At 40.9% G+C, this 12,693-nt stretch overlaps 1 protein-coding gene across 7 annotated transcripts in view; it reads right to left on the bottom strand.

Moving 5' to 3' along the window:
* ATP11A (ATPase phospholipid transporting 11A) overlaps positions 1–12,651 on the bottom strand; it is a 120,128-nt gene extending 107,477 nt beyond the window's left edge. For all 7 annotated transcript variants that reach the window (XR_005258995.1, XM_038154397.1, XM_038154404.1 and 4 more), the window contains exon 1: positions 12,277–12,651. Coding sequence is in view for 6 of the 7 variants with exons in the window: in XM_038154397.1 (XP_038010325.1) it covers positions 12,277–12,315 (39 nt within the window). In the remaining variant the exon portion in view is untranslated. The remainder of the gene's footprint in view (positions 1–12,276) is intronic.
* Positions 12,652–12,693: the final 42 nt, after the last annotated feature.

Consider the following 12,693-nt stretch of genomic DNA (forward strand, 5'->3'; position numbering starts at 1 on the left):
GTATGTAGTCCCCCACATACTTCTCCTCATTCTATAAGTCGGCCAGCTTCTTGACATTTACACAAACTGTTAACTCCCACCCCTCTCCCAACTACTACTTTTCTGATGCCAGCTGCTACTCACAAGACAAGGCAGCATTCCATGGATGTCAGCATCTTGCCAAATCAGCCCCTGACTCATCAGTCAGCACTCAGGGATGTCACCCAGTCAGAAGCACTACTAGAACTCTGGCACTTGGCAGCACTCCTTCCCTCACAGCAAAACTTGCTACTGCTTCACCCATTCCAGCTTCAAACCCAAAGGAACAGAGCTGCCTCTCCAGGAATGCACCCACACACAGCCACTGCCCAGTTGTTTGTCACTCAGCAAAGTGAAACAGATGGCTCTATGAACGAGCCAACAGCACATCCCAAGAGGAAAAAAAAGCACAGACCTGTCTGTGCAGCCAGAGTCCCTTCTGTCAGCTCTTACAAGGCTCCAGGAGCTCTATGCCACTGCCTCAGCTTGCTTAACGTTTCTGCTTTGGTCTTTTCCACATACTGCAGGAAACCGAAGGGAAATCCAGATCACACCTTTAATCAGTTTAGGGAAGAAGTGACAAGATGCAGCTGCCTGCAGCCAGCAGCCCCACAAACATGCTTTTTTACTTCTGTACTGACCTAAGTGCCCAGTGCCAGGTGGGAAACTCCCTGTGCTCCAGTCCACAGGGCTGGATAGACCACATTCTCCTTATCCACTCCACATCTCCAAGCCATAACTATGAATTGACAGTGCAGCAGCACTTCTTCCCTTTATCATATGTTGTCAAATATCAGCTACAAGCCACATAACAAAGCAGCTGCTATTCTGCAGCAAGAAATAGTCATTATAAGCAGAATTAAGTGGTCTGTCTGTGGGCAGAGAGAGAAAGCAAGAAAAGCCAATGCCACTGTAGCCGCAGCTCTCTTCAGAGAGGGCAGGGAGGCACAACTTCCCAAGGATATGTCCTGGGAACCACAGCAAGAAACCTCAGAGAAAGAAAATAATTCTTATCTCTGTTCCTGTTGTTTTTGCACATGTGGAATGTGTTAGGAAGATTGCTTACCTGAAGTGATTTGTCAATTGGATTCTGCTGAGGATTGTTTTGTTTCCTTGGCTGATCACTCAAAGCTGGGTCCTGGCTGTCTTGAGACAAGTTTTCTTTAGTACATAGCACAGTATCTCTTTAGTATAGTATAATGTAATATAGTGTAGTTTAATAAAGCAATTGTTCAGCATTCTCAATCAATGGAGTCAGATGCCAATCATTCCCTACGTCATGGGCACCCTGTTTTTACTATATGCCACTGCCTTACTAGCCTTAAAGGTCTGCAAGTATTTGCAGTTCTCCCAATGACTCAACCATCACCACAACTCAAGCAAACTTTGTTTGGCTTTTGTCACCATTTTTAACATTTAAGGAAGCAAATGCCTGTGTAAAAGCATTATTGTTTTCATCTTAACATACCTTAGAGTTTGCAAGAAAATAACAAAGGAAAACTGGTATTTTAATTCCACATGCACAACAGAAATCTAGCCTCAAGTCATGTTTTTAAAAACATCTTCTATATATATGCTGCCATAAAAGGTCTTTAAACAAGTTACAGCAAATATCATTAACAGAGTAAAAATGCTCAAGGTAACCTCTTCACTTCTTAGGAAGTAAGTCAGAAGCTTAAGAACCTTCCTTTAAGACAAAAAGATAAGCCCTTTAAATTTGAGACCTCCTGGGCTCAAAGAGGCAGAAGATGCAAAACCACAATCCAGACTGCCCTTTATTAACATGTCTTTATACCTGCCTGTGTTCACTGTGCACTGCTTCACAAAAGCATGTGAAGCTTTCCTATTGCTTCTGTGTCATTACAGCCAACAAGTATGGAAACATAACCTCCTTATGTCAGAGAAAAGCTTACAGCATCAAGAAGTCAACATATTCATATTCATGAATCAGCTTAAAGCAATCATGCCATTCTGAGCTAAGCAGAAAGCTTTTTCCCATTTTTCTCTTCTTTTCTTCCCTCTTGGTGCCAATACACAGGCACCTCCGACCAAATTAGGCCATCTGGTCACTTGACAGCTGTAAATAGCAAGCAGTCAGTTAACACTGTTCAGGAGATTAACAATACTACAGCATTTGCAGGTGATGTTACAATAACCCTGAGGGTTAGTTTTGTGCATTTTGGTGGGGTTTTTTTGTTTTTTTTTATCTTAGAAGGTCAAAGAATTGTGTAGTTGTGCTCAGTAATTGTCATTAAAACAAATTTCTTAGCCTAGCTTTAGCCCACCTGCCCCCATCCTCCCCACTATGATATTATCTAGTTCAATATATGGTTGGTTGTTATGTATCTGCTGTAGCAACAGTATAGAAAGAGCTTAAAGTCAAAAATAAAGGTGATTTGTTTAGAACTCTGAAAACTTCTTGTTTAAGGTAGACAGGAATGGAAAATCTGATAAAATTTCTGATTAAAAAGCATAAAACCACCAAATATTAACAGTATAAGACATTTTAAAACCTATATACTGGATTTTAAACATTAACTTAATGTTTTTTGTACTTAAGATTACTTTTTTATTATTTTTTCTTGGCCTCGGTGAGCAAAATATTTGATTTATCAGAGTTAAGCTTTCCAAAGTTCATACTGATGGTGAGAAGACTAGAATATCAAAGATTAAGCTAACTCTGAACATCATGGTTACAGTTAGTGTAATCCCATTTTAAAAAATCAAAGAAAAAAGAACTTCACAATTTAATAGAAGTTTACAGCTGTTCTGTAACACACACAACACACCAATAAACAACAGCATGTCAGTGTATTCTATGTTTACAGAAAAAGTATTGAGTATTAAACTAAAGGACTAACATTAATCTATCAAAATCTGCTTAGAGTGTAAGGAGCCTTTTCAACCAAACCAGAACCTCTAGCCTGAACTTAGTTACATTACACTTCTGCAAGTATCAGCATAAAAGTTTACTCTTCTGGCCATGACTCAGTCAAGAAATTGTTTTAAGCCTACATTTACAGTAACCCCTTTCATACATATTGTATTTCACATAATAAAAGAGTGTATATCTACACAGGCACATTTTATAGTAAGATTATATGCAAGCCTAGTTTTTAACAACTTTCACGCAGTTAAATTTTAAACAATGTCTTCCCCCTCTGAAAAAGTATTCACGGAATTAGTAGATGTTAAATTCCCCAACAACGTTTCCTCCACATTCCCAAAATTCATCCAGAAACTGGCATGTCCTCTAGTACTATAGCCTCAAGCCCAAGCCATAGGCAAAGACATCAGATACATTTCAACAGAACCCAATTCTCCTTGAAGTGAGCTTTGGGATCCCAGAGCCAAACACTCCTCTCATTCCTGAACCATGGATAATGCCAGCCTGGGAAATTACAGTTGGTTCCACTCACAGTCACCTCAAGAATAAGACCAAGTAAATAGACTCCAGCTTCTTCTCAACCACCCTTCTTCAGATATATTACCATCCCAAAAATGGGATTAGATTTGACTCTCTAGTGTTCTGCAGGAAACAAACCAAAAGAACCTGTGAGTTTCAGTAACCTACCTACAACTACTATTCATGAAATTAAGACTGCAAGTGCAATTTTCAGAGGCAAGTGTCACTCAACTACCTTTTTTGTAGCTCAACAGGATACTACCCATGCTTCATGGAAGGCACACACTTCTGTCTGTCACTTCCAGTACAAAATCATAAGCCAAACTTCTCAACAAATACATACAGCCATTTTTCCTTCACATTAATCCTTATACTGTCTTATGCACATCATATATGTTGCAATAAAGTAGCATTTTCCAGTTTTATCTCCTAATAACCTCATGACAAATACAGAAGTTTCATGTTAGCCATCAAATGCCACTGATGATTCATATTCATTTTAAGAGATGCTGCTTACTGTGAATTTAACTAGCATAAATAATTTGTGCAAACACCTCATTATTAGGACTTTGAAAAGAAGTGAAGAACTATGTAAAATGCTATGTATGAACTGCAACTTACTAACGCAATTCGGATAACAAAAAATCCATTTTGGTTCATCTGCATGGCTACTCCACAGTGTAAATTCAAAGCATTAGAAACAAACAAAAACTACCAGGCAAACAGCTCAGTATTCCTCCCCTCTCCATCCATACATTTATCTCCAGACAAGTACTCCATACACAAGGTTTGTTTTCTGCATACAACTATTTTGATTATTAACATTAATTTTGCAAAACTTTAATGGCACATCAGCAGATGTTCTTTTCAGAGGATTTCACAACATCCCATCTTAGTGGTGAAGCAGAGGAAGAGCCTAATTGTCCTTAATCCTCTATTCAAAATAGGTTAGATGAAATCCTCTTTGGACTGAAGCAAAGAGATTAGTGAGTGTCACCAGGAAAAAGAAACACTATTCCCCCTTACCGTGGCCCGTATCTAGATGAGCTTAATGATTAATGAAGGAAACAGATTCTCCTATTTCAAAAAGGGAAATTAGTCTGCAGAGAAGAGCAAAAAGAAAAAGAAAAAATGTTTCTATGAAATCTCCAAATTTTCAAGCTTCCGTGCTAGTAGTAATGACAAGGATGATGTAAATAAGAAGCACACCAAAACATACTTTCCCAATATGCCTCAGTGGTCAGAAAAGAGCTCATATGAAGACACTTTTTTTCAATACCAATATACATCTGTACCCCTGGTAAATCTTGGCATAATTTTTGACATTGCTAAATGAATAGCACATGATTTAAGGAAGCACATGTATACCCATCTGCACATGAACACATATAAATGCAGATGGAGAAATAAAGAGGGAAATAGGTGGTGTCAGGAGAAGCAATGCAGAACATTTACGTAACAAGAAAAAAACCAACCCCAAAACACAGTCATTACAAACTTGTGTTCACACCCAGTTCTCTTCCTGTGACACAGTAATTTTGTCACCTGGAAGCATTAAGCTACCCTTACAACTTCTTGCTACGGGAAAGGTGGATGCTACTCTCATCCCTGCCCCAAGAAAGGATGAATGCACATAGAAATTAACAGAAGCAGAAAGATATCTAGGTGATTTATCATTTATCTTCTGTGATCTTCCAAACAAAACTACTGGGCCACCAGCCCATCTCCTCAGTCTCACAGAACAATCCAAGCTAGGCTGCCAGTTTCTTCCTAAAAAGAGTGCATTTTTTAATATAGTTTCACAAATACTCAGTACTTTCAAAATTACAGTCAAAGTTCAATTAAAAAAACCAAAAAAAATGACAACTCAAGAGTCTGTGCCACAGGCTTCTCAGAGTCATTACTGAGGGAAGAAAAACAGCTTGTGTACATATGATATAGAATAAGAATCCCTGGTTCGCCTTGTCTACCTGCAGCTGTTGCCATGGTAATTATAGCAGAGAAGATAATAGCATTCCAGTGTCATTTTACTTCACAGCTTAGGATGAACTTTTGCTGAAATGCCCCTCAACAATTATAAAAATAATACATTATCCTGTGCAATGGTAAGCCACTTGAATAAGCAGAATTATTATGGGAAAACTATCATCTGTCTAAAAGACTTCTAGGAGCAGAGGTAGACTATTTTGCTCAAACAACAACAACAAAAAACCAAACAAAAAACCCAAAGGAAAAAACCCAGTAAAGTTGAATCCAGTTGCATAACAGGTTCTAAAACATCTGCTCAGTCTTCTCTACGACACAATTTTCTCTTGTTTCTGCTCCCTGACACACCTGCACATGCAGCAGGCATACCACAGTAAATCCTGCCGGAGCACCTCAGAAACCACAATGGGTTTCTAGTCACACTTAAACCTAGTTAGAGGGACTAAGTTTTACTATGTCCATCTCAACACCACAAACAGTAGCCAGCCGTGGTATTTGTGGAATACTTCATTTGTCAGCCCAGTCAGCGTTTCCTGAGTGCTGTATGACCACTACTGTATGACAGAAGAAAAAGAATCAATAAGAAATGGTCATCAGAGATGTTAAGCTATAAACATGCTATGTGGTACTCTGTCCTCTTCCATTCCCAAAAATAATTTTCAAAAGGCTTCCTGCTTGCAGAACTGATACTCAGTTGTGCTTGAGAAAACACATAAAAGCAGAACAATAGTAAACTTTTTTTAAGCCAAACAGCATGTTATCAAGAGACAAAAGCAACCATACAGTTCTCATCTCAGGATTTTTGATGCTAAGAAAAGATCAAAACTTCTTGATCTATTTTAAGTCACTGAAACAGTTCCATAATTTAGATGCTCCAAAAGCAATGTTTTCTACTATCACAGAACATCTGATGAGTGCAGATGAGTAATATTTTGTAGTCAATAGCAACCAGCATGTAATATGTGCCCTGACTTCCTGTAAGTTAACTGTTTTACATATGCAATGTCCTATTTTCGTTTGTTTATTCTCAAAAGAAAAAGGAAATTATGTTTTTCTTGTGTAAATTAGCTAATTGATGGAGTGGGGGGGAGGGGAAAAAACAAAGCTCACGCAATTCTCCATGTTTACTGCCCTTCACCAATAAATAACTGATGGGGAAAGGGAGGGAAGGGGAGAAAATCTGGGCACTTTTTGAGCATCAGATAATACTGATATATCTTTAGAGTATATTACAAGCCAGAATGAACACAAGACTCACTACCAGTATGAAGAGCGAAATCTGCAGGAGTGCTAAATTCTGTCAGCCACATTCAACAGAATTAACTTAAGTAAAGCTTTGAAACTTTACCCTTTTTAAATAAATTTCTGAAAAGTCAGCAGGAAGCACTCCATACAGATACCCACCCCCCAAAAAATAAGAGAAAAAGGCAATTAGGCAAATACAAAGCAATGGTGCTTGGGGAAACAGGAATTCAAAAGTTACTCGTGCTGTTTGATGCCCTCTGTTGAACCTTCCACAGCAGGAAGAACTGGTACCTGCAGAGAAGCAGAGCTGCGAGATAGGAAGCATCTCAAGTTTCAAAAAAACATTGTGACACACAGGCTTGCACAAGAGATAACAAAAATGGATTACACGCCAGGAATAGGCATAAACTCTTAAGAGCTGCAAGTTACTAATTGCTGACCCATGAATACATATATAGATCCTACAGAGAGCATCTTTTGTACACTCAACACAGCCAGCAGACAAAGTCTGTCATATAAATGTGTTTATATACAGCTTAAAACAGCTTCAGATTTTGTCAAATTATATCTCTGAACTTATAGAAACAAAACACAACAATGCTTTTGACTTACTTGCCTAGGAAGAAAACTTTAACAGGAACGTTGACTAAGAAACAGACAGCACTAGTTTAATACTCATCTGCAAGACTGCACAGGAGACTGAAAAAGTTCAGAAGCAAAAGCAAGAACCAAACATCCTCAAATGAATTAACTAAATCTAGATTAAAATCAATAGGTGATCTGAAATACTTGACAAATGGATTGTGCTTTAAGATACAAATGACTATAAAGCACCAAGGCTTACAATTTCACCAACTTTCAGGTCAAAGCAGTTATCAACCTCTACTGCAAAGTTAGATAAATAAATAAATAAACTCAAGTTCAAAATTAATTTATATCTACTAAGACTACATACACAAGTAAAATACTTAGAAAATCTAATTAGAAAACAGTTTTCGAATTATAATACCAATCAAAAGCAACAAAATCATCTAAGTCAATGACAAAAAGTCACAGGCTGTCATGAAACTTAGTTAAGAACCTGCTAAAAGTCCCTACCATAACTTACTGGTTCGGCTAGTCAAATGTCTTTTCAAACTACGATTAAAGTTGACCCACTTCTACGAAAGTGAAAAATAGAGCATCCATTTGTAAACTCAATTTATTCCAGTCTCCCAAAAAAGAGATTTTTTGCAAAACTAATAGGCCAGCAGCTCCCCAGAGACCAAAGCTGTAGTGAATCACTGCTCCTTCTGGAAACACATCTTACCTGCTACTACCTTCCTTTAGAGATACTTACACAGGTAACAAATACTTAAGATCCAGATTTGTAATCCTAAAGTAACAGGAGAATGTGAAAGAGGAGAAGCAGTAAAGTAGCAAGATCTCTAAATATACTACATAATACAGGCAAAACTCGTCAGTAATACAGACCTCTGACCCAGTAGCATTTACTGTACAACCTAAAGCCATCAACCTGGGCAGGAGGTTTTGGTGACCAGGGCCAGCTGTCTTACAAATACAGAACAGACTGTCACCATAGGCAGGCAAGACGTTCAGCAACCACTTAGTGTCCAAACAGGCATATGCTGAAGAGCAACATCTTCCCAGATTGCCCAGATTCAGTCAAATCAACAATATTCAGGAACACCCAAACCGATGTTCGGCCATGGACAGCTACAAAAGACATAAGCCTATGTTTTATTAAGTAAAGAGTTCATTTGGTGAAAGATGTCACCAAAACCTGTTTAAACATTATTAACCAACTTTCCACAGGGATGGGGACAGACTTCAGAAGTCATATCACCAGCAAAAAAATAAGTTATCACAGAAAACTAAAGCAGCTGCATTAACACAGGCAGAACAGATCACCTAATGATATCCACAGTGTCCCAAATAATTTAACTACAAAACACAAGCTAATCTTGTATGGAAGCAGTTTTAATTGCCATTGTATGCTTGCTTTTTCCCCTAAATAGTGTACTGCTTAATATTAAGCTAACAAGTTTCTCTTGTTACTAAGCAGGTTCTGCATGACACTTACAGGATACCTCATGCTAATTCTGTATTCTCTGGCTGTGCAGCTGCCCTCCCTGGGGTAACACATATCCTCTGGGGAATCCAGGAGAAGACAGTGAAGCATTTTGTCTGATGCAAAAGCAACATCTATAAAAAAGGTTCTATTTTTATAGAGTATGTGACAAAAAGTATAGTCCCACCTAGTAATGTACATACTACCCACACACAGCCATTATTTCCATTATTTGGGAAATAATAATTTTTGTGTCAAAATTTATCTTATTTTTCTTAATGTACAAGACTTATTTAGTTCCTATGATTCCATGTAGAAGCAAAGCTGTATATTAGGGTGTTTCTATTTTGTTACTTAAAAATGCCTCTAATATATCTATATTTCTACATACACATATACATTCTACATACACATTCTAAAGCAGTAAAATATACAGATTAACTTCAATAGATATGAATAAGAAAATTACAATGTTGCCTATCAGCTTCCAAAGGATTTGGAAAACTGAACTTCATGTCAGCTGTACCACAGTGAAACAAACACTTTTCTGTAAAAAAGTTATTTTTCACCATCAGTCCTGTAAATTGAGTATGGCTGCAGTCATGGTTACAGGAAGCAAAAGGTGAAGTGAAAAGAACCCAAAACTTGCAGGATGATTTTAAGAGGAAGAAAAAAAGAATGTCAATTTAAAAATTTAGTAAGATAAAGACAATTTCCCTCTGTCCTTCTAAGAGACTACAACATCTCCTGGTGAAGAGATATGAAGTACAATATGACTAGCTGAACATATATTTTATTCAACCCACATCACTAAACTCTTCAATGCTTCAAAGATATAAAAAGCACACTCAGTGCAGGTAAAACAGCAAATATTTGAAAATGCTAACCAGGAAGCTGACAGCACCCAGTCATTGCTATTCTTCCAGAGGGCCTTGGAAATACGTGCACTGATTTTGCACTGCTTCGGGACAGAAACTGTCCAGTAAAGGAAAGACAAATGGGAATAACTTCCCACTCACAACAAACCCCCTAGTATTTAGCTTATACCATTACGTCCTACAACAAACAGCATCGAGAAAGAAAAGTAATGACACAGAACTGTTAGAAACCATCCTATTTGTGCTCTCCATTAGTACATCACATCCCAACTGTTTGTTTTCCTGAGATCATACCATAAGAGCTCCCAGCTAACCCAGCATCTCCTGATGCAGCAGCCAAGGTTTTCAGCATAATCCATAGACCAGTCTTTCTCTAGGAAGAACCTGCAGCTAAACAAGTCCAGGAGACTTGCAGAACAGAAATTCATAGTTCTAAGACCCTGACCATGAAACAGTTTTTGTACTGACTTTAACTAAACCCAAGCTTGAGCTTACTTTGGAATAAACCCAAGATGTAACTATCCACTCCAGCTCTCCCACAGAAGCATCGCTGCCTTGTTTCCCTTATTAAAAGCAGTTTGGAAGTGGCAAGCACATCTACATCTGTGTGCCTGGCTGGTGCACACGGAGCTTGGGAGAACAGCTCTGGAGTGATGCACCTGACATGGACATCTGCTACTCATGCAGAGCAGTCAGTTTCAGGCCCAGCAGTCAAACTAGTACTTTTCATTTTCACTGTTATAGATGTACAAAAGTTGTTGAACCATGGAGACACAAAAGAGAAACAGATGAGAAAAAACATGCAACACAAACATAAGGTTGCCAGACCTCAATGGTCTTACTGAAATGAACACAAATTTACTTACAGCACCTTTTCCTTAAAATTGCCTTTCTGTGGAAGAAAGGTTTCAAAGTTAAGACACTGAGCAAAAGCAAAATAACAAGAAGCAACAGGTGAAAACATACAAGGCAGCATGGACCATCCTAGGCAATTACCTAGGCACAGCCTGTCGGCATACACACAATACAGAAGGTAGTGTGACCCAGGCAATAGGAAGCCTTCTTCACATGGGATATAATAATGTTTCATTTATGTTTTAGACTGCTGCCTTATTCTCATCAGCAGTGCAGGAGGGTGGTGACAGTCCACAACACAAGAGCTCAAGCCCCTTACTTTCAACATACTGTCTTCTCATGGATCTTTACTGCAGCTGCTCTCAAGCCCACTTCTTCATATTTGATGCTTAAGCCTACCTTGGAAGAGGTCACCAACAATGCTATGCACAAGAGATTTAACAGTGTGCTTGCTCGGTGCAACAACCACACCATTTGTACAGGCTCCAGATGTGAGCAAACACCAAGGAAGAAATCTTAAACTAAATCCAACAGTTACATCAGCACCGACAGATCTCTACATCCAAAGTGATCCTACCTCTTTCCAAAGAGACCTCAGCACAACCCACCTGGTCTTTACATCCATAGAGACCACTGCTTCTCTTGTACCTCATTATTATTGTTGCTAAACATTATTTGGAGTATTCACTTCCTTTTCTTACGACCACTTTCTAAAGATCCAAACACACATAGCTGCTTTTAATACTCACATCTCTACTCTCTCCTCACCCCACATATACCTTATTGTAAACCAGAAGAAAAAAGAGTAATCATTTTCATCTTTGCTACTTTTCTTCATTTATACTTCAAAAATACAGACTTCAGCCTGTATTAGGTGGACACAGCTCCGAGCACACACAACACTAAGTGTATTTCCTCTAAGTGAGAAAACTTCAGGGCTCTGACCAAGGCAAAAGTACTTCCTGCATAGGAAGAAAAGCTACTTGTATTTGAAAATTCCCATTACCTCTCCCTATCTTTTAAAAACTACTTCTATGACCAAAAGCAGAAATTTGCCATTTCCTAGTATTGGTGGTCCACATACCTTGTACTGAACAACCCTACACTTACAGGCATCTTGCTAATCTACTTAAACCATTATCCGGAGCATTTACTGGGTTCCATGGAACTGGAGCTGCACTCACTGACGCACCTCAGCCTACACCTGGACCCCTCTAAAGCGCTGCCCAGTTGCTCTCTCGGGCGATGCGGACGGGTTTTGGGTTTCCTCACGCTGACCAACAAGCCTCGTCTGCCCTCTTTTTCCGGAGCACTCTCAAGTCCGGCGTGTTCGAATCTTACTACGCACACCTACAAAAACTTGGGACCGTTCCGACCATTCGTCAGTATACTTAAATTGAACAATTCCACAAATAAAAAAATAAATAAAAAGGCGCTTGACTGAAACAATATAGGGAAGAGAAAGGAAATAAACAAACCAAAACCAAACATATTCAAAAAGCTGGAGAGCTGGAGATTCTATTTGCCCTGCTAACTACTGTGAATTGCAGTGCTCTGAACTCAGGTCACGCCGCCGAGGTTCAGCGAAGGACAGTCCCGTGGGGCGGGCGGGCTGCGGGGAGCGCAGGGCACCCGGTGCCGCCGCCGCTGCTGCATCCCCGCTCGCACCGGGCATCACGTGCGGCGGCCCGGAGGCTCCCCGGCCGCCCAGCCGGTCACGGGACCGCCCGAATCCCGACCGAGCCCTTCCGGCGAGCCCGGGGCCACGGCGGGGGCTGCCCCCGCGCCCGGGGTCGAGCGGCACCGGCGGTACTCACGTATCGGCTCACGAGGGTCCGCAGGAGGCTGCAATCCATGGCGGGCGGGCGGCTCACCACCGCGCCGCCGGGTGCTCGCCGGTGCCGCCGGGCTCCCTGGCTCGCCTCCTCACTTGCCACATGCAGAGAGCCGCGCTCGCCCCGCCGGACCCGCTGTGACGCCGGCCCGGCGCTCGCCGCCGTCCCCCGGCTATGCCATGTGCTCGCCGCCGCCGCTGCGGCGCGTCGCCCCGCGGCCCCGCATGCCCCCCGTCGCTGCTGCCGCCGCCAGTACGGTCCCGCCGAGGGCAGGCGAGGGGACAGCGCCGCCGGGAACCCTTCCCGCCCCCGCCCGCTGCGCTCTGCCCGCCGCGCGCGCCGCCCAGGGCTTTATCCGGCGGGCGGGGCCGGGGCCGCCCCGCGCCGCTCCCCCCGCCC

The sequence above is a fragment of the Motacilla alba genome, chromosome 1, assembly GCF_015832195.1.
Source record: "Motacilla alba alba isolate MOTALB_02 chromosome 1, Motacilla_alba_V1.0_pri, whole genome shotgun sequence".
In the NCBI taxonomy this organism is placed as follows: domain Eukaryota; kingdom Metazoa; phylum Chordata; class Aves; order Passeriformes; family Motacillidae; genus Motacilla; species Motacilla alba.